The following is a 23,344-nucleotide window of genomic DNA, read 5'->3' on the forward strand; positions in this document are numbered from 1 at the left end:
CATGCTGGCCACATGACCCAGAAGCTGTATGCTGGCTCCCTCGGCCAATAAAGCGAGATGAGCGCCGCAACCCCAGTCAGTCACGAGTGGACCTAATGGTCAGGGGTCCCTTTACCTTTAGCGGTCTTTTAATGCAGCAAATGGTTTGTTGGCAACAGGGTTTTAGGTTTCTTGTTTTTATTTTATTTCCCCCTGGAAGAGGAAGTCCGCATTAAACAGGGAAGGGGAACAGACTTTGATGCCCTCCAGATTGTAGTCATGCATGCGTGGGGAGTTTGAATCCCATGATAAGTACCCATTTGGAAGCACCTGCAATAATCTTTTTTAAAAAAATTATTTAAAGTTTTTTATTTATACAACAAGAAAAACAAACAAACAAAAAACACAAATACCAAATGAAGCACCTGCAATAATCTTAAAGTAGAATGCCAGTCTCGTGTCTTCACAGAAAATGTAATTAAAATAAGGCTCTTTGACTTGAGACTTGTATATTCCAAGAGAGGGGAAAGTTCATTTGTAGGTTTTGAAATTCTGCTAATGCAGAATTTTCTTTTTCCCCCTTTGCAATCACTGGAAAGTGGCTTTTCCACCTAATAATAAACGAAGGGAGAGAAACTCAGACAGAATCCTAACAATAATATTTTGAAAGCTGTGAGATACATAAGTTCACTTAGAAAAATGAGAGTGAGAAGCAAGCTGGTTTCAAAAAGTACATTTTTATAAAAAATAAAAAAAATCATTTGTTCTAGGAATTGTGTTCTCTGAGGGGTTATTCAGCTGTCATATGACCTTGGGATCTTTTTCAACACACAAACTGACTCCCTTCCGTGTATGACTGAAGATGCATCTCTCGACTTCCGGCGGAGCGCGGGACCTGTTTGCAGGCGAGGGTTTTTTCAGGAGAGAAAGCCCAAGCTTTTTTGGCCGAAAAAGGAGGTTTTAGGGCAAGAAAAACCTCTTGTTGAGTCTCTGGAGGGTGTTCAGAGATCCAACAGAGTTGTCCCATTGTTGACCATAGGACTTCTTCAGAGTAAGTTCTGAGACCATCGCAGCCTGAGTTTATTTATGTTCTTGTGAAAAATTTACCCCTGGGGGAGTATCTGTCCCTGATTGTCTTTCATTCATTCCAAAGAACCCAGGGAATTGTCTTTCTGTGAAGGGGAACTATGATTGTTCAACAAAAGGCTCTCTACAGTTCCCAGGGTTCTTTGGGAGAAGCTTTCATTGTTGAATTATTATTTGTAGAGATACCCATTTGTCTTTCGAAAAGCGGCAGTCCCTGGTGAATTATAGAGGTGCGCCAAGCAAATTGCTCCATGTTTTTCTTTCTGTTCATCCTTCATGGATGAAAATACTTCTTTCTTCCTTTTTGTTGTTTTTGAGACCGTGCCACTTTGATGCCCAGAGGGAGGCCTGTCAGTACACAATGGCGCTGAAGCTAAACCCGCCATGGAGCCTGTTAAAGAACCATATGCAAGCTCCCCTGAGCTCCTTTGAGTGGAAGAACGTGATACATGTGAAATAAATAAGGATTATAGTTTTTGTTGGTGCGAAGACTTATCTATTATTTATCTGTTACACTTTTATAATGCTTTTCTGTCAACACACATGTGCACGTGTTTTAAGCTTGCTGTCGCATAGACATGAAAGAAAAGGAAAATCTACCTGCAGTCTCAAGTCTTGTCTTTTCCTTTCATTCCTTTCTTTTTTCTATTTCTATGCTGCTTTTTATTCAAATAAATCCCAAAGCGGCTTACAGACAAAAGATAAAAATAAGAATGGAACATCACACATACAGCATAAATCGTATAGAATACTTAACAAGTCCATCCCACTGATTCCCTTTCTTCCAATATTTCAGAAACAAAAGCTATCAAATGCTTGCATTTTCTACTTTCCATTCTTAACTAATTTCATAAACTGTGTCTTGTTTCGGAACACGTTGCTAAAAGCAAGACACTACAGTATGTATCGTGATCCGATTCTGAACACTGGAAAGGCATTTGGAACAGGGGGTTGTTTACATGTGGTGTGGGAGAGACTTCTGGAAGTGGGTTGTAAAGTAGATCTGTGATCTGGTAGACGTATTCCTGCTTCCTTCGACAGGTGGTGTGATTGCTTACATCAGCTCTTCAAGTTCAGCCTCTAGCCCTGCCTCGTGCCACAGCGAGGGATCGGAGAGCAGCTTCCTGTCCTCGTCACCTGTACCGCAGTCACCAAACAGCTCCTCTTCAGACGGCAGCTCTAGCAGCAAGAGCAAAGAGGGCTCTGATGGAGTACCAAAGAATGACCAGTTAGATGACCGCGTTAAGGCCAGCCAGCCAAGTGTAACTGCATTGGCCAAGGGTCATGGTGGACTTACAAGTAAGTATTCATTTGTAGTAGCTCTGCTTTTGTTTAGGCTCAATTCAGGCATCATGTTTCCAGTCTATGGTTGGGAGAATGGGAGGGAATGTGCTTAGGGCTCCATCTTCTCCCATGTGCTTTGCTACTGGGCCTGGTCTGGCTTTGACTACAAATCAGGATACTTCAAACCATGGTTTGGAGATTCTCCTAGTTAGCACTATCCATATTTAGTCCCGATTCGGGCATAATGGCATGCTATGGTTATAGCAAAACCTAAAAGGGAGGAGCTGGAGGAAGAAGCCTCTAAACACATTGGGAATTCCCAATCTCCAAACCATGATTGGCAAACATAACATCTGAATTGATTGTTGATATGTTGTCCACACTAAATAAATATATTTGTCTGCAGCCTGAGGGCATCCTTCTGCCTAGAGCCTGTAGCACTTAACATTCAGTGCTTAACCTCTGACTTCCTTCCTTCTAGATAGACTGTAGCTCTGGTTCTCAACCTCTGGCAAACTGGAGCTCCTGCCTCACAGTGCAAAGTGGTGCCAACAGGCCATGTTGTCCTGTGGTCCACAAGTAAGTTTAAAAGTCGAGATCTGACTATGAAAGGACCCCCAGACTTGTCCCCCTCCAACCATTCCAGTTAAGCAACCTTCCCCATTTTGAGACCATTGAGGCTTCCAGTTGTGTAAAAGGTTGCTTTTATACAGCTCATTGTCTGCTTACAGTAAATTTGAAGCAAATTACCAAACAGAAAGTAGGTAAAAGTTTGGCAGCGCGCTGTACACGGTTAGTAGTGGGAACACCAAAATAAAACTCATCTTCCATAGTGCTAGATTCAATCTGTAACAGCACCCAAGTATATTATTTTAAATGTAGAAGGAATATAAGATACCATATTCCATACTGGATCCACCTCACCCAATGCTGCCTAATCTAACTGGTAGCGCTCCTGCCCCTAGTCTCAGGCTAAGGTCTTTCCCATCCCCTAGTAACCAATGCTTTTGAAACAGAGGCATCTCTGAGGGAAAAGTGTGTGCTTTGCCACTGCACAAATTGAGAGTTGCCTGTATGCAATTTTGGCTTGGGCTGCTATCCCAGAACATAATCCCAGTGTAAAATCCCGGTTTATTGTAATAGAACATGGTTTGGGGTTTTTTTTTGCAAGATTTCTTGTGTGGTTTTTTCCCCCAGAGGCCAGCAGCAACTTGGTTGTTATCTGTAGAGCTAAACTAGAAATAATTTTCCTCGAGTTTGCTTGGTGCTGAAATGGTTGCTAATCTTCCTAACTGTTGATTCTGTATTTGACTCTACTTGGAAACTGTTTCCAACATGATTCACGGATAACAAGGGTGTTTCTTTGTTTGCAATTTGGTGGTATATTTGTGTGTATACAGTAGTATATTGGTTGTCGAATGAGTTGGTTCCCAAACAAATCTGCTCCCGAACGCTGCAAACCCAGAAGTGACTGTTCCGGTTTGCGAACGTTTTTCAGAAGCCAAACGTCTGACACGGCTTCCGATTGAGTGGTGGAAGCTCCTGGAGACAATCGGAAGCCACGCCTTGGTTTTTGAACGGTTCCAGGAGTCGAATGGATTAAGTTCAACAACCAAGGTACCACTGTATCTACATCTATATGTATATGTGCATAAATATTGTCTATGGATATATGCACACATACACATTTGGTAGTAAAAAGATTCTACCAACATGCTAAGAACATGCGTCACAATTTTGTCTTGGTGCTACGATTTTGTGACGGTACTATGATAAAACACGCAGGCTGAAGACAGCAAAACGCAGAGGGAAATTTAGAGACAGTATTTTTTCTCTTTTACAGTAGTTCCCAAGTGGGGAAGCATCTCTGTGATGGTCACATGCATGGTTATTCTATTCAGGCTTCCTAGAGTTGTTCTAAGGCAAGGGATAGAATCCTGTGGCCCTCTTGATGTTGTAAGATTCCCATCAACCCTAACCATTGGCCATGATGACTGGGGCCGATAGCTCAGTTCTTGAGTGACCATAGCCAGCCTATGCTCATTAGACTCCCAACTCCCATTGACCCCAGCTTAATGATCTGAATAGTGGTTAGTGTGAGGCAAGGATAGTGTGAAGCAAGATCACGAAAACCACAAGTTAGCTACTCCTGCCCTGGGCCAACTACTAAAGTAGGCTTTCCTAAACTTGTGTCTCCAGCTGTTGTTGGGCTACAATTCCCATGATCCCTGAGTACTTGTCCCACTTGCTAAGCAGATGGGAGTTGTAGTCCAACAACAGCTGGAGACCCAAGTTTGGGACTCCTCGCTCTAAGGCCTAGGTACAATTTTGTTTCTTAGTTGAGGGAATCAACTAAGTAGGAAGGTGTGTGGAATTCATTTTACGCCCATTTTGTCAATAATGATAATAATAATAATAATTTATTGTTTATACCCCACCCATCTGACTGGGTTTCCCCAGCCACTCTTGGCGGCTCCCAACAGAATATTAAAAAGAGGATAAAATATCAAACATTAAAAACTTCTCTAAACAGGGCTGCCTTCAGATGTCTTCTAAAAGTCAGATAGTTGTTTATTTCCTTGACATCTGATGGGAGGGCGTTCCACAGGGCAGGCACCACTACTGAGAAGGCCCTCTGCCTGGTTCCCTATAACCTCACTTCTCACAGTGAGGGAACCACCAGAAGGCCCTCAGAGTTGGACCTCAGTGTCTGGGCTGAACGATGGGGGTGGAGACGCTCCTTCAGGTATACTGGAATTTGCCTCTTAACAAAAAGAATGTAATGCAAGTCAAATATTTGTTGTTTCTATTAGGTTGTAATGCTTATTTTTCTATTTATAGAATTTAATGGTATGGTCCTGCTGTGTAAAGTCTGTGGAGATGTTGCTTCAGGATTCCACTATGGGGTCCATGCCTGTGAGGGGTGCAAGGTGAAGTATAATTTTATAATGTGAATATCTTATTGGAGCAGTTGGCAAATAGAATTTCAGGGACAAGTGCAGATGTCCCTGGTGGTTGGGGGGGAAGCAAATGTTTGTTGCAGCTCTAAAACCCTAACCCTACAAGCTTTAAAACTATCCAGAATCTCCTAAGCGAGTCTTGTTATTGTGACCTTCCATCCTTTGGGGGGTCTCAATGTCCAGGACTTGGAATATTGAAATGCAGTGCTTTTTCTATTAAAAAAATATGTTTAAGGGTACACTCATTTTCCTACTCATATTGAAATACTGCCCCTCAATGAGGCCAAACTTGGATCACAAAATGTTGAGGGGTATGCGTACCTCGAGTGACGCGGGTGGCGCCGTGGGTTAAACCACAGAGCCTAGGACTTGCCAATCAGAAGGTCGGCGGTTCGAATCCCCGCAACGGGTTGAGCTGCCGTTGCTCGGTCCCTGCTCCTGCCAACCTAGCAGTTCAAAGGCACATCAAAGTGCAAGTAGATAAATAGGTACCACTCTGTCGGGAAGGTAAACGGCGTTTCCGTGCGCTGCTCTGGTTTGCCAGAAGTGGCTTAGTCATGCTTGCCACATGACCTGGAAGCTGTACGCCGGCTCCCTCGGCCAGTAAAGCGAGATGAGCACCGCAACCCCAGAGTTGGCCACGACTGGACCTAGTGGTGAGGGGTCCCTTTACCTTTACCTTTATGAGTACCTCCAGAAAAAAAAGCACTACTGAAATGTGCTTGGTTGAAAAGCTGCTGCTTGGGGACATCAGTTGGCATGTTATTGTCAACAGCCAGATTCCAGGTTACAATGCAAGTTTCTGTTGATGGGGCATGCTTGAAAATTGCTTGCAAAAAAAAGGTGGTTTGAAACTTAACAGTTGCTTGTTCTTTTCAGGGCTTTTTCAGAAGAAGCATCCAGCAGAATATCAAATACAAGAAGTGCCTGAAGAATAATAACTGCTCTATAATGAGAATGAATAGGAACAGGTGCCAGCAGTGCCGGTTCAAAAAATGTTTGTCGGTTGGGATGTCAAGAGATGGTATGTTTCTATATTGAGAGCAGTTAGCTTCAAAAAGGTGAATTGTAGTGCTTTTCATACCTAATTATAAAAAGTTGGTCTAGAGCAGGTTTTTCCAAAAGCTTGGGTCAACCAGCTGTTTTTGGACTACAGTTCCCATCATCCCTGACCACTAGCTAGGGATGATGGGAGTTGTAGTCCAAAAAATAGCCGCAGACCCACGTTTGGGAAACCCTGGTGTTGAGTAATGGTGTGACATGCAAACTGATTCAAATGTCACCTCAGTCGTGAACTTATGAGATGCCTTAATGACAACCTGCTACTTTTTTTGTTGCACTCCTTCCTTTGGGGGGGGGGGGCAAAATTGGGAAAATACTGACTGAGCATACAGGATTGTGGTAAGGATTACAGAGGTAGTGCACGTGAAGCCTGGTAATGAGCTTTCTGTCCGTTATATAAACTGTATCCATTACACTGAGAATGGACAATGTACCGTACTTTTCCGTCTATAAGACGCCCCCATGTATAAGACGCCCCCTATTTTGGGGGGCTCAAATTTAAGAAAGGGGGGGAGGCACAGAGTTGTTGAGCTTTTTGTAGGGGGGATTGCCGAAGATTGCTCACCCGCACGCATTGCTAAATCCGCCTCCCGTCTGTCCCGTCGCCAGCAGAAGCTGCCAATCACCCGCCCAACTGCCGAAGCGTCAGCCAATCAACACCACCCGTTGACGCAGCAACCAATAACACGCACAATAGCCCCAATATGGCCCAATATGGGTTGCTTTCTCTGGTAAAGTTCCTTAGGCTTCTTCAAGCCCAGGGAATGCCTCCGCTCAGACAGATGACCCTTTTATGACATTTATTTACAGTGGTACCTTGGGTTAAGTACCTTCATACTGTTGTGGCTTACGGCCAAACAAGTATGCACTTACTCAAGACTCATATTAAAGGTACTAAATGCAAAAGGTGTGTCTCCTCCCCTCCAACCCCCAAAGTCGAATCGAAAATATATTAAGGTCTTCCAGACACAGCCATCGAGAGTTGAATTCTGGCCCTCCTGCAACTTTATGCAAAGACAGCCAGATGGGCGGTGTATAAATTATTTATTATTATTATTATATTACTACTACTATAGTGGTGCCTCAGGTTAAGTACTTAATTCGTTCCGGAAGTCTGTTCTTAACCTGAAACTGTTCTTAACCTGAGGTACTAGTTTAGCTAATGGGGCCTCCTGCTGCCGCGCCACCGGAGCACGATTTCTGTTCTCATCCTGAAGCAAAGTTCTTAACCCAAGGTACTATTTCTGAGTTAGGGAAGTCTGTATCCTGAAGCGTATGTAACCTGAAGTGTATGTAACCTGAGGTACCACTGTATATGCATTTATAACCTGCCTTTCATCATGGGGCTGCAAGGTGGGTTCCATATGGCTCAATTCAACCAGCAAATCATGTAAAAGTTCCCTCCCTTTTCATGTAATCATGTAAAAGTTCCCTCCCTTTTCAAAAGCAGTTTTCTGTTTGGCCTTGCAGTCGAATCTCCTGTTTGAGAAACCGCACACATCTGAAGCTGCCTTGGGCTCAGAGAACAAGTATCATCGTCCCCTAGTCCTTGTTTGGAGAACTACCGTCAAAAATACACTCATTGGTTTAATCAGTGGCATCAGTGCTTTTCCCCCCTACAAAAATAAGTGCTGGTACTTACTATGAAGTTGTTACGGTAAGGGCCACACTTTTTAACAACAAAAAAGACTGCGTACTCCAGTAAAAAAAGCACTGAGTGGCATGTGATTCTCTGTGTTTTGATGAGTTTTTGAAGCAGGAGAGAGTTTTGTTTGCTTGTACAGCATTTCCGCTAGAATTTGTCAGCCCGCGCGTAGCTAAAGAGTCTTGTTTTGGTTTTGTTCCTTTTCCGAAGCTGTTCGATTTGGCCGGATTCCTAAACGTGAGAAGCAGAGGATGTTGATCGAGATGCAAAGCGCCATGAAAACCATGATGAACACCCAGTTCAGCGATCATTTGTCCAGCGAAGCCTCGAAAGAGAGCCAAGAACCTTTGCTTCTGCTGCCTCAAGAAGAGCTGAGCGCCCAACGGCAAGAAGAGCAGAAAAACGCTGGCAGCCGTTCTTCTCCTTCTCCTTCTCCTGCTCTCCTCCTCCCCCCTCCTCCCCCTCCCCCCTCTGACATTGCTAAGGAAGAAGTGATTGGCATGGTGACCAGAGCCCACAAAGATACCTTTATGTATAACCAGGAGCAACCCGAAAACCCCCCAACTCCTGGGCAGCCCCAGAATATGGAGAGAAACCTAAAATACAGCGAAACCAATAATAGTGGCATAAGCTGCGCCCATCATGGTGGGAATGAACAACATTTCACTGGACAACACAAAGGGCGAAACAACATGCACTATCCAAATGGGCGTAGTAACCTTTGCTTTACAAACAGCCATTCGGTGAACATTGCTAATGGCGCCGCCTCAAAAAGTTGCAATGGCAGGCCTGAAAGTGGCTTTCCTCGGCATGTGTCTATGAATTCCTACCCCTGCAACCCCGGAGAAAGGAGGCACCTGGTACAACTAATTCTTAATTTCTCTTGCACAGTTCTCTGAGGGATTGTTACTTGGCGTAGGTTCAGACTAGTCACATGGGCTGGGAGTGGCTTCTCCCTGGGACTACCTTGTTTAGTGAAATTATATCCTCAGGGTAATGACGACAACAACAAAAAATACGAGAGGGAGATTACTGAGGTGTTTTTTGGGGGGCGGGGGTTGCCAAAATCAATTTGCCCATCGCTAAAAGAACCTCTTTCCAATTGAAAAAAAAGAAAGTATGGTTGGGAAAATGACTGACAGTGGGAAATGTTTGCTATTATTGTGTTTAACTGAGGTATATTTTGTGAAACCCCAACCCCAAATATGGTTTGTTTCTAATCTTGGGAATCTTCTGCTTCCCGTTTTTTAAAGTTTGCTGTGTTATCCAAACTCGAAATGTAGCCATCTGCATAAACTATGGCATGAGGTTGCCTTGCTTCAGCTAACAGGAGTTAAAATTAACCACAGTTTGTCACAACTCGGCAAACTCTAGTTAATCAAAAATGGAAGCAGAAGTGAACTACTCCCCGCAATGGCTCCAGAAGAGGGAGAAGTGCTCAAACACAAGCCTTGGCTAGGCGTATTGTTGTAAATCTAAAACCTGTTTAGCATGTGTAAAGCAGCCTTTATAGAATTCAGTCAGTTTCAGAGTTCCAATAAAAAGATTTTCAGGGTTTAGGCCAATTTGTTTGATCTTATTAGTTATTTGCATAAGCCAAGGAGGATAGGGAACTGCGGCCAGGAAGCAAGGTAACAGTCCCTTAGGATTGTAATGGATTTTCAGCCAGAGGGATATTGCTTGCTCCCAGACTTTTAATTCCACTCTGGGCAGTCCTGCCTCTTGCCTTAGGACTGCATTAGGTGTACACTTTGGGGTAGCAAATAATGATCTTAAGAATTTTGATTGTACTGTTTCAAGGGTCTTAAGGTTGGCAGAGGGGCTAATTTGAGAGCCATACAGGAGTTGGGCTAAAGATTTTGCCTGAAAAACTTTTAGGGCCATCGGGAGGAAGCCAGCTCCTTTCCTTCTGAATAATCTAAGGATGGCATTTGCACTTCTTTCTGCTGATATAGCTGATGTGGTCAGGTGTGTTGACAATTTGGCATTATAAGAGAAAGTAATGCCTAAGTATTGGAAGGTCTTAGTCTGTTCAATGGCGTTTCCCTTTACGCTCCAATTATCTTTCCTGAAGGAGCGGTTAAAATGTACAATTTTGGTTTTGGCAAAATTAATTGTCAACAGTTCAGTGTTACATTGGTCACTAAACTTTCCTAAGGCACGTTTCAGACCCACTTTGGTTTGAGAGAGAAGAACAGCGTCATCCGCATACATTAAAACAGGTACTTTTCTGCCGTTAGAGAACACGGGGGGGTGGGTTTCGATTTCACGGCAACATGTGATCAGGGAGTTAACATAGATGTTAAATAAAAATGGGGCTAATAAGCATCCTTGTCTAACACCTCTTTGGACTGGGATTTCTCTAGAGAGTCTGCCATCCTGTGCGAGTCTTATCTGGAGGGTATTGTTCTCATGAAGCTTAATCATCAGAAGTAATAACCTTCTGTTGATTCCCATATTGGCCAATTTGGCCCAGAGCCTACCCCTGGATACAGAATCAAATGCTGCCTTTAGGTCCACAAAGGCCGCATACAATGACTTTTTCCAATGTTTCACATACTTATAGACAAAATAATCTAACACTAAGCAGTGATCTATGGTGGAACGTCCAGATGTAAACCCTGCCTGTTCAATTTCTAGCAAGTCATTATGATCTAACCATTCACATAATTTTAGGCATAGATGTTTTGTATAAAGTTTGCAGATCACATTCAGAAGACTAATTGGTCTATAATTAGATGGATCAGAGGGGTTGCCCTTTTTAAATATAGGAACAATTATAGCCAGTCCCCAATCTTTAGGGATTTCAGTTGTCTTATCTATATATGAGAATAGATTTGCAAGAACCGGGGCCCACCAGTTTATTTGCGCTTTCAGAAGTTCAGCGACAATGAAATCACTTCCTGGGGCTTTGCCAGATTTCATTTGTAGAATTAACGAAGTGATTTCAGTTTCAGATGTTGGGGGCCATGGTGTATCATTATCTAAGGGGATGTTAAGCAGTGCAGAAGGACGATGTTCCCTAAACAGTACTTTATAGTGCTCTTCCCATGAGTTTGCAGGGATTATTGTGCCCTCATTAGGAGCTTTGGTTTGACTGGAAATAATTTTCCAGAAGTTGGTATTGTCTTTTTCTATTGACGCTTTTATGAGGGCCTGCCAGATGAGAGAGTCTGCGGTTCTTTTTTTCGTTTTTAGTAACTCTTTGTAGTTCTTTTTTTTAAGTTGTAACTCTAATTTGGTGATAGGGTTAGGATTTTGCTGGAAGATCTTAAAGCATTCCCTGAGTATAAGTTTTGCCTGGACGCATTCGCGGTCAAACCATTTTTTGTTGGTAAGGGGCTCATTGTGGTTAGGTCTCCCGAGTCTTGACAATAACGGTTGGAGTTTGCGGATTAAAGTGTTGTAATGGTCAATTGGGGAGGTCTCTTCAGTTTCGTTGGAGGTCAGATCAGCCCAGAGGAGTTGACCTTCCATTGATTGTGTCCAAATGCTAAAATTGTTATTAACATAAGGGGACCATTTAATTCTGGATCTACCTATTTGATGTGGAGCATTAGGATCAGATGTCTGTGGGGCGAGCCCACCTCTAGAGGATTCCCAAAATTCAGTCCTTTTAAGATTTAAGGGTAGATGGTCACTTTCGGTTCTTATGTCTACAGTAAATTCAATATATTCATCAAAGAGTTCTTGGGAGACAAGGATGTAGTCAATAACAGAGTGCCTTAAGCCTGACCAGTAAGTAAATTGGCCAGGGGAGTCTCCCGAGGAGAGGCCGTTTAAAATAACAAGGTTTAATCTAAGTGCCATTAGAAAAAGACATGTACCAGCAAAATTGGTAACTGGATCAAGTGAATGACGCCTGAATATGGGTCAGTGTTCATCATTAGCATTTAGGGGACCCATTCCACTTTCGTTGATTAGTTGTTCATCTGAGTGGCCTAGCCTTGCATTAAAATCCCCACCAATAATTAAGGAGGCAGAGGGAAACTTATTTGAGACAAGGAGGATGCAGTCTTCCAGTTCGTTCCAGATGTTTTTAAGATCAGTTTGTTTCATAAGTGGGTGAATATAAACATTGATGCATATGATCTTAAAGTGGGTAGAAAATATTTTAACAGCCAAAATCCATTTTTTATCGATTTTCAATTGGATAGGGGAGGTTCCTAGATCTGCCGATACGAAGGTGCTCAGACCTCCCGCCGGTCTTCCGCCTTTTGGGCCGATTGAGGCACAGGAATGGAAAGCAAAATAATTGTGTAGTTCAAAAGGATTTTGCATCCAGGTTTCTTGGAGCAGGATGATCTTGAACTGTGATACGTAGGTTAAAACATCTTTGTCCATTGTTTTCGATTGCCATCCAGCAACGTTCCAGGATAGTAGTAGAGGTGGGAGTCATTTTGTCTCTTCAATAGCATCTAGGGCTTTCCCGGGGTCATGGAAGATGCATCCATTGGATGGTGAAGTCTCCGATAATGTGACTAGGGGCGCCACAGAGATTTCGGCGTGGATTTCAGTTGGGCAGAGTAGGGGTGTGTGTTCTGACGTGACCTGAGGAGATTCATATCCCATTTTTCGCTCCAAGATAGATGGGGTATTTGCCTCTTTTGTGGGCGCTGGGTCTTCAGAGTTGCGGAGATGGAGTAATAACTCATCTAGTCTGTCCGTTATCTCTGTTTGTTCGGCTTTTGGCAGATGGGAGAAGGAAACAAGTAACTCCTGCTCCATCGAATTCTCTAGATGAGTAGCCTTTGATAGGAGGGGCATGGGGGTCTCTGTCCAACTAATTAAGTCTGAGGGTGGAGAGGTAGAGCTTGTAGTGGGTGGGGTGCCCTCATTTTTAGTTGCTTTCCTTCTAGCTGGAGAGTAGGGTATAAGAGGGCGAATCTTAGTGTTGATAAAAACTCTTGTGATAAAAATTCCATAGTTAGTCAGGTAGCTTCGTAGAGACATCATATAAGTTGGAAACTTTTTAGATTCGAAGGTGAGCAGTATCCTCTGCATGTGTGGCTTGCTGTAAATGTGGGCAGTGGATTTCAGATCGATGGAAAGGGGATTTACGCCCAAAAGCTCAGCTAGATGCCTTCTTGCGACATGTATAGACGACCAGTTAACAACCTGACCTTTGAAGGGGAGGATAATTAAACAAAGTCTAGTGGCTTGCAGTGAAAGATTGTAGGAAGATATGGTGTGTAAATCTTCCATGGTTTGTTCATTTTCAAATTTGCAGCCAGTCTGTGAAATTGAGCGCAGTAGGACAGGTACTCCAGGTGTTGGTTCGGTCCTATCCTCCGGTGAGGTATCTACGGGGCTGACATTAGCTTTTGGGGATACAAAGGATATGATCTTCTCTAGGGAGCCTTTGATATCTCTCATGTATTTAAATATACAGTCCACGGTTTTAGCCACTAGGTCTAACGTGGTAGAGTGTTCAAGCAGTAATTCAGAGAGATGGTTTTCTTGTTCTCTGATGCAGTCTTCCGCCTGAATGGACATAGTTGGAACTTTTTTGGGACCTTTTGGTCTCGTAATGGTGTTGTTTAAGGGGTTAGTGGGTTGTTTAGCGGATAGTTCCTTCGGAGTAGTTTCCTTATCTATTATCTCTGCTAATGGAGAGAAGCTATTCGAGGTCGGAATATTAAAAGTATCCTTTGTTTTTCCATAAAAGAATTCGCTGATTTTGGTTTGCTTGGTGAGGGGCAGACATGCCATTTCCTCTAAGTCCTCAGATTCTCTGCAGCGTTTTCCAACCCCCCTCCTCGCATCAGCAGGGCTGCCTAATTGCTGAGTCATCTCTCCCTTTACCTCTTTTTGTTTGATCTTGTGGTGTTTAGTGTTACTGGCCTTTGCCGCAATAAAACTTGAACTTGAATTCAGTCAGTTGGGTAATAAGACTTAACTGTCATCTAATGAATTGCGAATTGCTAGGAAAATTAGTGTCAGTGAAACTTAACCAGCTGCCGTATTTCACCGAAAACTTGGTGATCAGGCTCACAGTATTTTCCCTTGAGAATTAAATGCAACTTTTAAGCTTCTCTCTTTCTCTCATGCTTTGTATGCCATGTTTTTAATGTGCATTGGAAATCAGAAGAGAGATCAAATACACACACAGATTTCAGGAAAATGCAGCCGATCAGTTTAAGCTCTGATTTTAAAAATTGCTGAGTCTTGGAAGTGAATCTTTCATAATAATATTTTTTCATTAAACTGTACTGTGGATCATAACACATATTTAATTTTAATCCAGGCCTCACACATTTAGTATGTAGTCTCCAACTATATTTTGTTGATGTTCCTATTATTGTAATAACTTATGAAGGTTTTTGAAACTATGAAATCGCTTGGCCAGTTTGCTTGGAATAGAATATTGAGACTGTGTGTATAAATATCTAGGTTTGCCCAATGAACAAGACTCCTTTTGTGGACCCAAATAAGTCTGGTCATGAAGTCTGGGAAGAATTTTCCATGAGCTTTACTCCTGCTGTGAAGGAAGTGGTGGAGTTTGCCAAACGTGTCCCAGGCTTCCGAGACCTTTCGCAGCACGACCAAGTAAACCTTCTGAAGGCTGGAACCTTTGAGGTGAATATTATCGTAACTGAATGTATTGCAGATGTTTTGCTGTGGCGTGCTATATATATAATAGATTCATTTTGTTTTGACCTTTTCTTCCCCCCTGCAGCCTTGTCGGTTAAAAATGGATCAAAAGTTAGTGCTGCTATTTTGATGACTTTGGTAGTTGTCTGCAGCAGTCGTCCGAAATGTTTGGCAGAGGTTATCTTTGCACAAAACTACTGCTACTTTGGCTTGTTCTTCCCCTCAGGAATATGAGTTCAGTTCTCTTACCCTTACAGAATGTCAGTGTGACTTAGCCTTTAGATGCGGGACTGTGTTGAATCACCTAACAGATAACAGATTGAGGTTGAATCCTGACAAGACAGAAGTACTGTTTGGGGGGGACAGGGGACAGGTGGGTGTGGAGGACTCCCTGGTCCTGAATGGGGTAATTGTGCCCCTGAAGGACCAGGTGTGCAGCCTGGGAGTCATTCTGGACTCACAGCTGTCCATAGAGGCACAGGTCAATTCTGTGTCCAGGGCAGCTGTCTACCAGCTCCATCTGGTACGTAGGCTGAGACCCTATCTGCCTGCAGACAGTCTCACCAGAGTGGTGCATGCTCTGGTTATCTCCCACTTGGACTACTGCAATAAGCTCTACGTGGGGCTACCTTTGAAGGTGACCCGGAAACTACAACTAATCCAGAATGCGGCAGCTAGACTGGTGACTGGGACATAACATAACATAACAGCAGTCCTGAAAAACATACATTAGCTCCCAGTACGTTTCCCAGCGCAATTCAAAGTGTTGGTGCTGACCTTTAAAGCCCTAAACAGCCTTGGCCCAGAATACCTGAAGGAGTGTCTCCACCCCCACCGTTCAGCCCGGACACTGAGGTCCAGCGCCATGGGCCTTCTGCCCTGCGAGAAATGAGGTTACAGGAAACCAGGCAGAGGGCCTTCTCTGCAGTGGTGCCCGCCCTGTGGAACACCCTCCTGTCAGATATCAAGGAAATAAACAACCATCTGACTTTTAGAAGACATCTGAAAGCAGCCTTCTTTAGGGAAGTTTTTAATGTTTGAAGTTTTATTCTGTTTTTAATGTTCTGTTGTGAGCTGCCCAGAGTGTCTGGGGAAACCCAGCCAGATGGGCAGGATAGAAATAAATAAATTACTATTGAAATATTTTCAGAAAGTAATTTGTGATGGCTGGGGAATAAATAATAAATTATTACTATTATTAATATTAATATTGTGACACCATTACCGCGTCCCCCTCAAGGGACATTGCATCTGAGTTTATGCTCAACCACACTTAGCATGTTCTCTCTCCAGAGCATGCATGTAATGATATAAGCTTTGGTTTTTGACTAAAACCCGTTCTGGTAAATGATCTAGGCCAATAATTCCCAATTAGCTAAGTATGGTGAACCCCCTGTTTTTCTAGAGCAAGAGCAGACTGCAAATGTGGGAGCAGGACATGCAGGGAAATGTTCCTTGTTTCTGTTTTTTTAAGCCAAAATACAGTGGAACCTCAGTTGTCAAACTAATCTGTTCCGGAAGACCATTGAACTTCCGAAACATTCGACAACCGAAGCGCAATGGGCGGTTGGAAAACTCAACTGAGAAAATTGAGAAACATGGCTCGGAAGCCATTCGACTTCCTAGGCGTGTTTGAAAACGGAAGCAATTGCTTTCGGGTTTTCGGCGTTCGAAAACCAAAATGTTCAGCTTCCAAGACACTCAAAAACGAGATTCCACTGTACTCCTTTCTGCATTACCTTTTTAAATCTTAATTTAATTTTATTTTTTGCTTGAAATCAGTTTGTATAAGCTAACTCATCTCGTCCAGACATTTATTGTGAGAATATTTTAGCCTGTATAGTGTTCGTATTTACTTTAGAAAATTATGGAGGGTGATTTATAAACAAATGAGTAATATAAAAGTAGGCTGTGGACCAGAGACAGTATTACACAGGTGGAGATATGTTGGTGATGCAGGAAGCTTCTGTGCTGGTCATTTTGTGGGGAAACCTGTTTTCATGTACAGAAACAACATTCCTTCTGTTTAAAAAAGCAATTGTACCTGTTCATCAGCTGTCAGACAAGCAACGTTATCAATGTATAGTGTTACACACTGACTTCTTTTATCCCTAATTTCCTGCAGATTGGTCTAATCTTTTTTTAATTGCTCTTTTTTCTTTTGGGTAGGTTTTAATGGTACGGTTTGCATCCTTATTTGATGCAAAGGATCGCACTGTCACGTTTCTTAGTGGAAAGAAATACAGTGTGGACGATCTGCGTTCAATGGGAGCTGGTGATCTGCTCAACTCCATGTTTGAGTTTAGTGAGAAACTAAATGCCCTGAACCTTAGTGATGAAGAAATGAGCTTGTTTACAGCTGTGGTCCTTGTGTCTGCTGGTAAGAAAGTTAATCCATACCATGTAATAAAATATTCTTGTATATCTCCAGATTTAAAATCGGCACCTTTGTCGTCTTTTCAGAATAAAAGAAATCTAGCCAATGGGTTGGGGAGTATTGTTCATTTTTATAAATAAGTGGGGGTTTCTTCAGAGCACCTGAGAATTATATCCTTCCGTCACTGATGTGGGGTGGAAGAGTTTCAACAACAGCAAATGTGTGTAACCTCACATCTCTCAGTGAGGGAACCTCCAGGAGGCCCTCAGAGCTGGTCCTGTCCGGGCTGAACGATGGGGTGGAGACGCTCTTTCAGGTATACTGGGCCGAGGCCGTTTAGGGCTTTAAAGGTCAGCACCAACACTTTGCATTGTGCTCAGAAACGTACTGAGAACTAATGTAGGTCTTTCAGGACCAGTGTTATGTGGTCTCAGTGGCCACTCCCAGCCACCAGTCTAGCTGCTGCATTCTGGATTAGTTGTAGTTTCCGGGTCACCTTCAATGGTAGCCCCACGTAGAGCACCTTGCAGTAGTCCAAGCAGGAGAATGCTTTCATACATGGGCCTTTCTCCACCTATGGATCTTCCTCTCTCCATGAAGCAGGAGACCCACACTATCCTAGACCCCCAGGGTGCCCCACCAGAGACCATCATATTTCAGACAAAAGGCTTGCCCACACTTTGTAGGCACTGTCCAAGAGGTTTTTCCTTTGTCCTGCCACTTTCCCGGGGGGGGGGGGGGATACCCACTGTTTACTGCTGAAGTGGAAGAAGCATTAATATGCAGAAAGCCCATTGGTGTTTGTTTTGATTCATCAGTAAACAACGCGGTTTCCTGGGGGCCTGGGGGCAAAAGAAGAAACCTAAAAACCGAATGCCTAAAAATTACAGGGTAAGTATGGGTGGACCCTTAGTTGCTGCAGAGCTGTACAGCAGAAGGTAAAGTGGCCCCGTGTACTTGGCGAGTAGAGCAGAACAGGTCCTCATTCCTGTTCCCTTTCCATAAAATTCCTCTTGCTACAAAAGAAGAGGAGTTCTGAATTGTTCATAGCATCACAAAATAAGGGGACACTGCTCTGCATTCCAGGGGTACCTTTGAGTAAACCCACTAAAATAAACGAACATAAGTTAGTCACGTTCACTAATTCCAGTGGGTCTACTCGGTGAGTTTGGCTAACCTTGAATACAACCCTTTTGACTTAGGGTAGGTTTTTTTGTTATGTGAGGATGTTGGGAAGTGCTTTGCAAAACAGGCACCTAACTAAAAGCTTCCGTATGTAGGTTTATGCCTCCGTTTGTATTAACTTGCATTAGTCAACCCTGAATTCCCACTAACACAAATGCTTTAACGAATAGCTGAACATAGAGTTGAATTTCATACTAACCAGTGTTAAATTGGCACACCAACTAACCGTCTCCGTTCCGTTCTCTTCTGTTGTTTAGAACGATCGGGAATAGAAAATGTCAACTCGGTGGAAGCATTGCAAGAAACACTAATTCGCGTGCTTAGGACCTTAATCACAAAAAACCATCCGAACGAAGCCTCTATATTTACAAAACTACTCTTGAAGTTGCCTGACTTGCGTTCCTTAAACAACATGCACTCTGAGGAACTCCTGGCCTTTAAAGTTCACCCATAGGCTTTTACCTCTTGTTTATAGAATGGACTTGCTTCCTGTCAATTAACTGTGGTTATTTCATGCTATAAAATGTTTATTTATGTTTGTTTGTTTGTTTGTTTGTATGTATGTACCTTTTGTGGAGAAGAAGAACTTGCTGTCTGTGTGATAGATGTTCTGTTGCCATGCAATAACAACCTTTCGGGTTGACCATTTTTCCCATCAGTGACAACATAGCCACAGATTTCTTCATGATTATCCAAAAACAGCCCCATTTGCACTAAAAGTGAAGAGCTTACATTCAATCTTACGGATATTGACTGTTAATTACTGCACCCTTACAGTAAAGACCAATTAACTGGCTCTGCTTTAAACAAGAATGCACAATGGCTATATGCAGAAAACAGAATTTTGGATAAATGACACTACAGTAACTGAAGATAGATTTAATTTGTTTATCCCCCCCTTTGAGCATCTCATCTTGGTTCAGTAGGAAACTCAGAAAATTTGTTTTGCTTTTCGGAAGCTCAGGAGCGCCATGGGGAAGTCTCATTGTAAACTGATTAGATAGCTCCAAGCACAAGCGCACATGTGCTGTATGTATGTATAGTATGAAGAGATGTTGGGCGTGTTACGACTTTTAAGAAATACATTGTTTGTGTATGTATATATTTAAGTGTATGTATGTAAATAGTTCTAATTGAAACAACATGCATATAATTTCTTCACAATATTTTTCAACTGTGAAGAAGTTAACCAAACGAAAGGTGGTTGACCCATGGGAAGAACGGAAGCGATGCTTTAGGTGACGCGCTGCCGAACCAAATGTATCGAGAGTTCATCATGTTTATAGAGATTTTCAGGTTAACTGCGGTGTGCTGAGTTCGCTGCTTCGAGAAGTCTTACAGAATCAAAAGTGAAATGGCAGATCTGTCAAATCAGTTAAAGGTACTGGATTGGGCTGACTTTTTTTTAATCTATTGCTTCTATGATTCTTATGTGCTAATAGACACTTAAAGTTGCTGGACACATTACTCTTATCTGGAAGGAAATTTTTCAGATGAAGTTTGTAATCTGTAATCTTTAGAGAATCATGATAAATTTCAAGGAAACGACTGATCAAACACCTTCATTGCATATGTTTGTGTGTCCTTTGAATCTGTACACTTTATACACTTGTATGCTGCTTGAATGGGAATGGGAAACAAAAAACAGACACAGTCAGTGGCTCACGAGGTATGTTTGTTGCCCAAGTGTGTTCTATTAAGGTTAGAGTTGTAAAGGTTTTCTTAAACCTTTTTTGGTGTACATAACAAAGGTCTGTTAGATAGTCTGTCTGATACCAGGTCTATTTTTCTATAATTTTGATGTTCTTTTAAAAAATGTCAATGAGAAATCCCCAGGCGCAAGGATTTCCTTTGCATCTAGATACTATCTCAAAATAATATTTTCCTATAATATCAAGAAGTAAAAACACACAATGGCACTTAAAATAAGCCAGAACGTTATGACTGGCCTTATTGTTACCACAGTATGGAAGGAAAAATTCTTTCTACTTCCTCCTTAAGGAAAGCATTGAATCCCCAGTTTACAACCTCAATATTTCACATGACTGTTTATTGCTTGAAGGTACAAACTTGCATCTCCCATTGTGCTTAGGTGAAGAATTGCAGCTTCATGGATTCAATAGATGTTTAGTATTTTCTGCTGTTAAATGGTGGAGGTAGATTTGATGCCCTGTCACAGCATAAAACTTTGGAGCATTTTGTATTACGGCTTTTTATTTTAAGAGGTTGTTTCAAAAAATGCAATCTAGTTCAGAGGGAATATGTACATCTAATTGTCTTCTGCACACAGAACTCAGACCACTAGGAAACAACTCATTCTTACAATTTCAGTTCCACAACCACTTGGTGATGTCTTGAGACAGCTTATGCTTTCAAAACATGAATTGTTGACTTGGTATAATACAGGTATTTCAGTAACTATATTTTTTATTAATCAAGGACAGGTAAGCCATTTAGCATCCACTGCTTAAAAATCAAAGAAGAAAGTTGCCCTGATTTTTAGGCTTCCTACAGAAGCTTTCTCCCTACATATACAATGTCTCTTCATTTTATTTTTAAGTCTTTAGAAAAGTATAACCAGCACACTGTAAAGCATTGCTTATTGCTTTAAAAGAGAGTTTCCATATTTGTGTATCTAATTAGATAATTATGTGGTGAAATAAATGCATGCAATTTCATTTTAAACAACATGTTCCTGTACATTACAGAACCTGATTTACGTTGTTCTGGGTTGTTGTTTATTTACAAATTCACGATCCAAGTACAGTCGTACCTCGGCTCCCGAACGCCTTGGGAGTCGAACGTTTCGGCTCCCAAACGATCGAAAACCAGAAGTGAGTGTTCCGGTATTCAAGCTTTCTTTTGGAACTCGAATGTCTGGCATGGCTTGCGCGGCTTCCGATTGGCTGCTGGAGCTTCCTGCAGCCAATCAGAAGCCGCGCTTTGGAAGTCGAACGGACTTCCGGAACGGATTCTGTTCAACTGCTGAGGCACGACTGTACAACTTTATTTAGAATATTCCCCTGTGTTGCAGTCTCCAAGGCAGCTGTTGTCAACCTACCACTAGACGTTTTGGACAACAACTCACATAAGCTGCAGACAGCATATGCTGATGGGAGTTGTAGTCCAAAACAATTGGAGGGGCACCGGGTTGGTGAAAAGTACTCTAGGGCCTAGTATTTGTGTTATGCTGGCAGCACTATGAGTCACTGGACTGCTACTCCTCACACTGGTGTGGTGTTAAGATGAGCCACACAACAGCATTTTCTCATACTAGCATCAAACTTCAGATAACTGGGTAATGCCTGTGTAAAAAAGGATCTGGCCTTAGTGAGCAAGGAAGCCGTTTGCTAAATAAGTTAGATCTTGTTACATCTAAAGAAGCTCTGCTTTACTGTGTTGCTGGTTATACGCTTGTTAAATACTGAGAAATATTTCGCATCAGACTTTTGAGTACTGTAGATGGGATGTTGCTAAAAGACTATGAAAACGTACTGTATGAAACTAAATGAATTTTTTTACTCTGGTTTTTCATGTTTAAAAAGATTAAATATGGGCATTATGTTGGCAAAGCAGACTTTGCTGGTTGTGTGTGATCTTTTTCTCCATCAGAGCTTAACACTGGAGTGAGTGGAAACGGCAAAACATGTAAACCATTTGTTGCCTGGGACCAATGTCCCATGAACGTTTATTTACAACATCCTAATATGTTCACGTTTGCGTAGCCTTCAGTCCTCCCCACTGCCTGGTCAACCTAAGGAAATAGTTGCAAATATGGAGTTGTCCTCTCAGTTAATTGAATGAGGAACTCTGTTAAGCACAAAGGTTGCGTTGTGTGTCCTGCAAGCACCACGCTTGCAAGACACGGGTGGCATTTATTTACACTGCAGCATGCATTTATGCGACGCGGGTGGCACTGTGGGTTAAACCACAGAGCCTAGGGCTTGCCGATCAGAAGGTCAGCAGTTCGAATCCCCGCAACGGGGTGAGCGCCCGTTGCTCAGACCCTGATCCTGCCCACCTAGCAGTTCGAAAGTACGTCAAAGTGCAAGTAGATAAATAGGTACCGCTCCGGCGGGAAGGTAAACGGCGTTTCTGTGCGCTGCTCTGGTTCACCAGAAGCAGATTAGTCATGCTGGCCACATGACCCGGAAGCTATACGCCGGCTCCCTCAGCCAATAAAGCAAGATGAGCACTGCAACCCCAGAGTCGGCCACGACTGGACCTAATGGTCAGGGGTCCCTTTACCTTTACATTTATGCATATTTAAGTCAAAACTCTTTGGGCTGATTCCAAAATAAGTCTCATTGACTTGTGTGTTAATGGTGGGGGAATCTCACTTTGTGATTGCAATGCGTGACACCACACCAGATTGGAATTCCTGCAAGACATGTCAGTGTATACCAGTGCCGGATTTACGTATAAGCTGAGCAAGCCATAGCTTAGAGCCCCACTCTCTTGGGGGCCCCCAAAAAATTAAAGGAAAAAAACCCGGATGTACATTTCCAAAATGTAAGAGAAAAATAAAATAAAATAAAATAAAAGCTACATACAGCAACAGTGTTTTGTGTTGTGTAGGCTCCTATGATGTAAGCAATGGGCCCCGCCTGCTATATAAAGAGCCCCATTACCTTCAGTAGCTTGGGGCCTCATCAAACCTAAATCCAGCCCTGGTGCATACCATAGTCTAAAGTGCACATTGCATATGTTACTGGCCATCATAAAGTACTAATGAACTGTATCGTTCCAGTGAACATGTATATGGAAGCATGCCATACAAACCACACTTCAGTACAGTGGTACCTCAGGTTAAGTACTTAATTCGTTCTGGAGGTCCATTCTTAACCTGAAACTGTTCTTAACCTGAAGCACCACTTTAGCTAATGGGGCCTCCTGCTGCCGCCGCACTACCAGAGCACAATTTCTATTCTCAACCTGAAGAGTTCTTAACCTGAGGTACTATTTCTGGGTTAGTGGCGTCTGTAATCTGAAGCGTATGTAACCTGAAGCGTATGTAACCCGAGGTACCACTGTATTCTGCATACATTCATGCATCCGTAGAATTGTAGAATTTATATGAAATTTACCATGGTTCTGAACTCTGTTTTTGTGTCACTAAGGGGTGGGTGGGCAGGTGGTCAGCACTGAATTCAGCAATAAGAAAATGATGAC

General features: G+C 42.6%; 1 protein-coding gene across 4 annotated transcripts in view; it reads left to right on the forward strand.

Moving 5' to 3' along the window:
• NR1D2 (nuclear receptor subfamily 1 group D member 2) overlaps positions 1-21,749 on the forward strand; it is a 28,554-nt gene extending 6,805 nt beyond the window's left edge. Inside the window, exons 1-8 of one of the 4 annotated variants that reach the window (XM_077916276.1) lie at positions 2,831-2,928; positions 3,750-3,966; positions 5,191-5,279; positions 6,189-6,333; positions 8,227-8,876; positions 14,410-14,595; positions 16,780-16,990; positions 18,430-21,749. In XM_077916276.1, the coding sequence (XP_077772402.1) occupies positions 5,202-5,279; positions 6,189-6,333; positions 8,227-8,876; positions 14,410-14,595; positions 16,780-16,990; positions 18,430-18,626 (1,467 nt within the window). In that variant the 5' untranslated portion in view covers positions 2,831-2,928; positions 3,750-3,966; positions 5,191-5,201 and the 3' untranslated portion in view covers positions 18,627-21,749. Of the gene's footprint in view, positions 1-2,106; positions 2,365-2,830; positions 2,929-2,951; positions 3,967-5,190; positions 5,280-6,188; positions 6,334-8,226; positions 8,877-14,409; positions 14,596-16,779; positions 16,991-18,429 lie in introns of those variants that run through there. The other 3 variants (XM_028751211.2, XM_028751212.2, XM_077916275.1) reach the window with 3 other exon arrangements.
• The last annotated feature ends 1,595 nt before the right edge of the window (positions 21,750-23,344 follow it).

The sequence above is a fragment of the Podarcis muralis genome, chromosome 12 (assembly GCF_964188315.1).
Source record: "Podarcis muralis chromosome 12, rPodMur119.hap1.1, whole genome shotgun sequence".
NCBI classification, from domain to species: Eukaryota; Metazoa; Chordata; class Lepidosauria; order Squamata; family Lacertidae; genus Podarcis; species Podarcis muralis.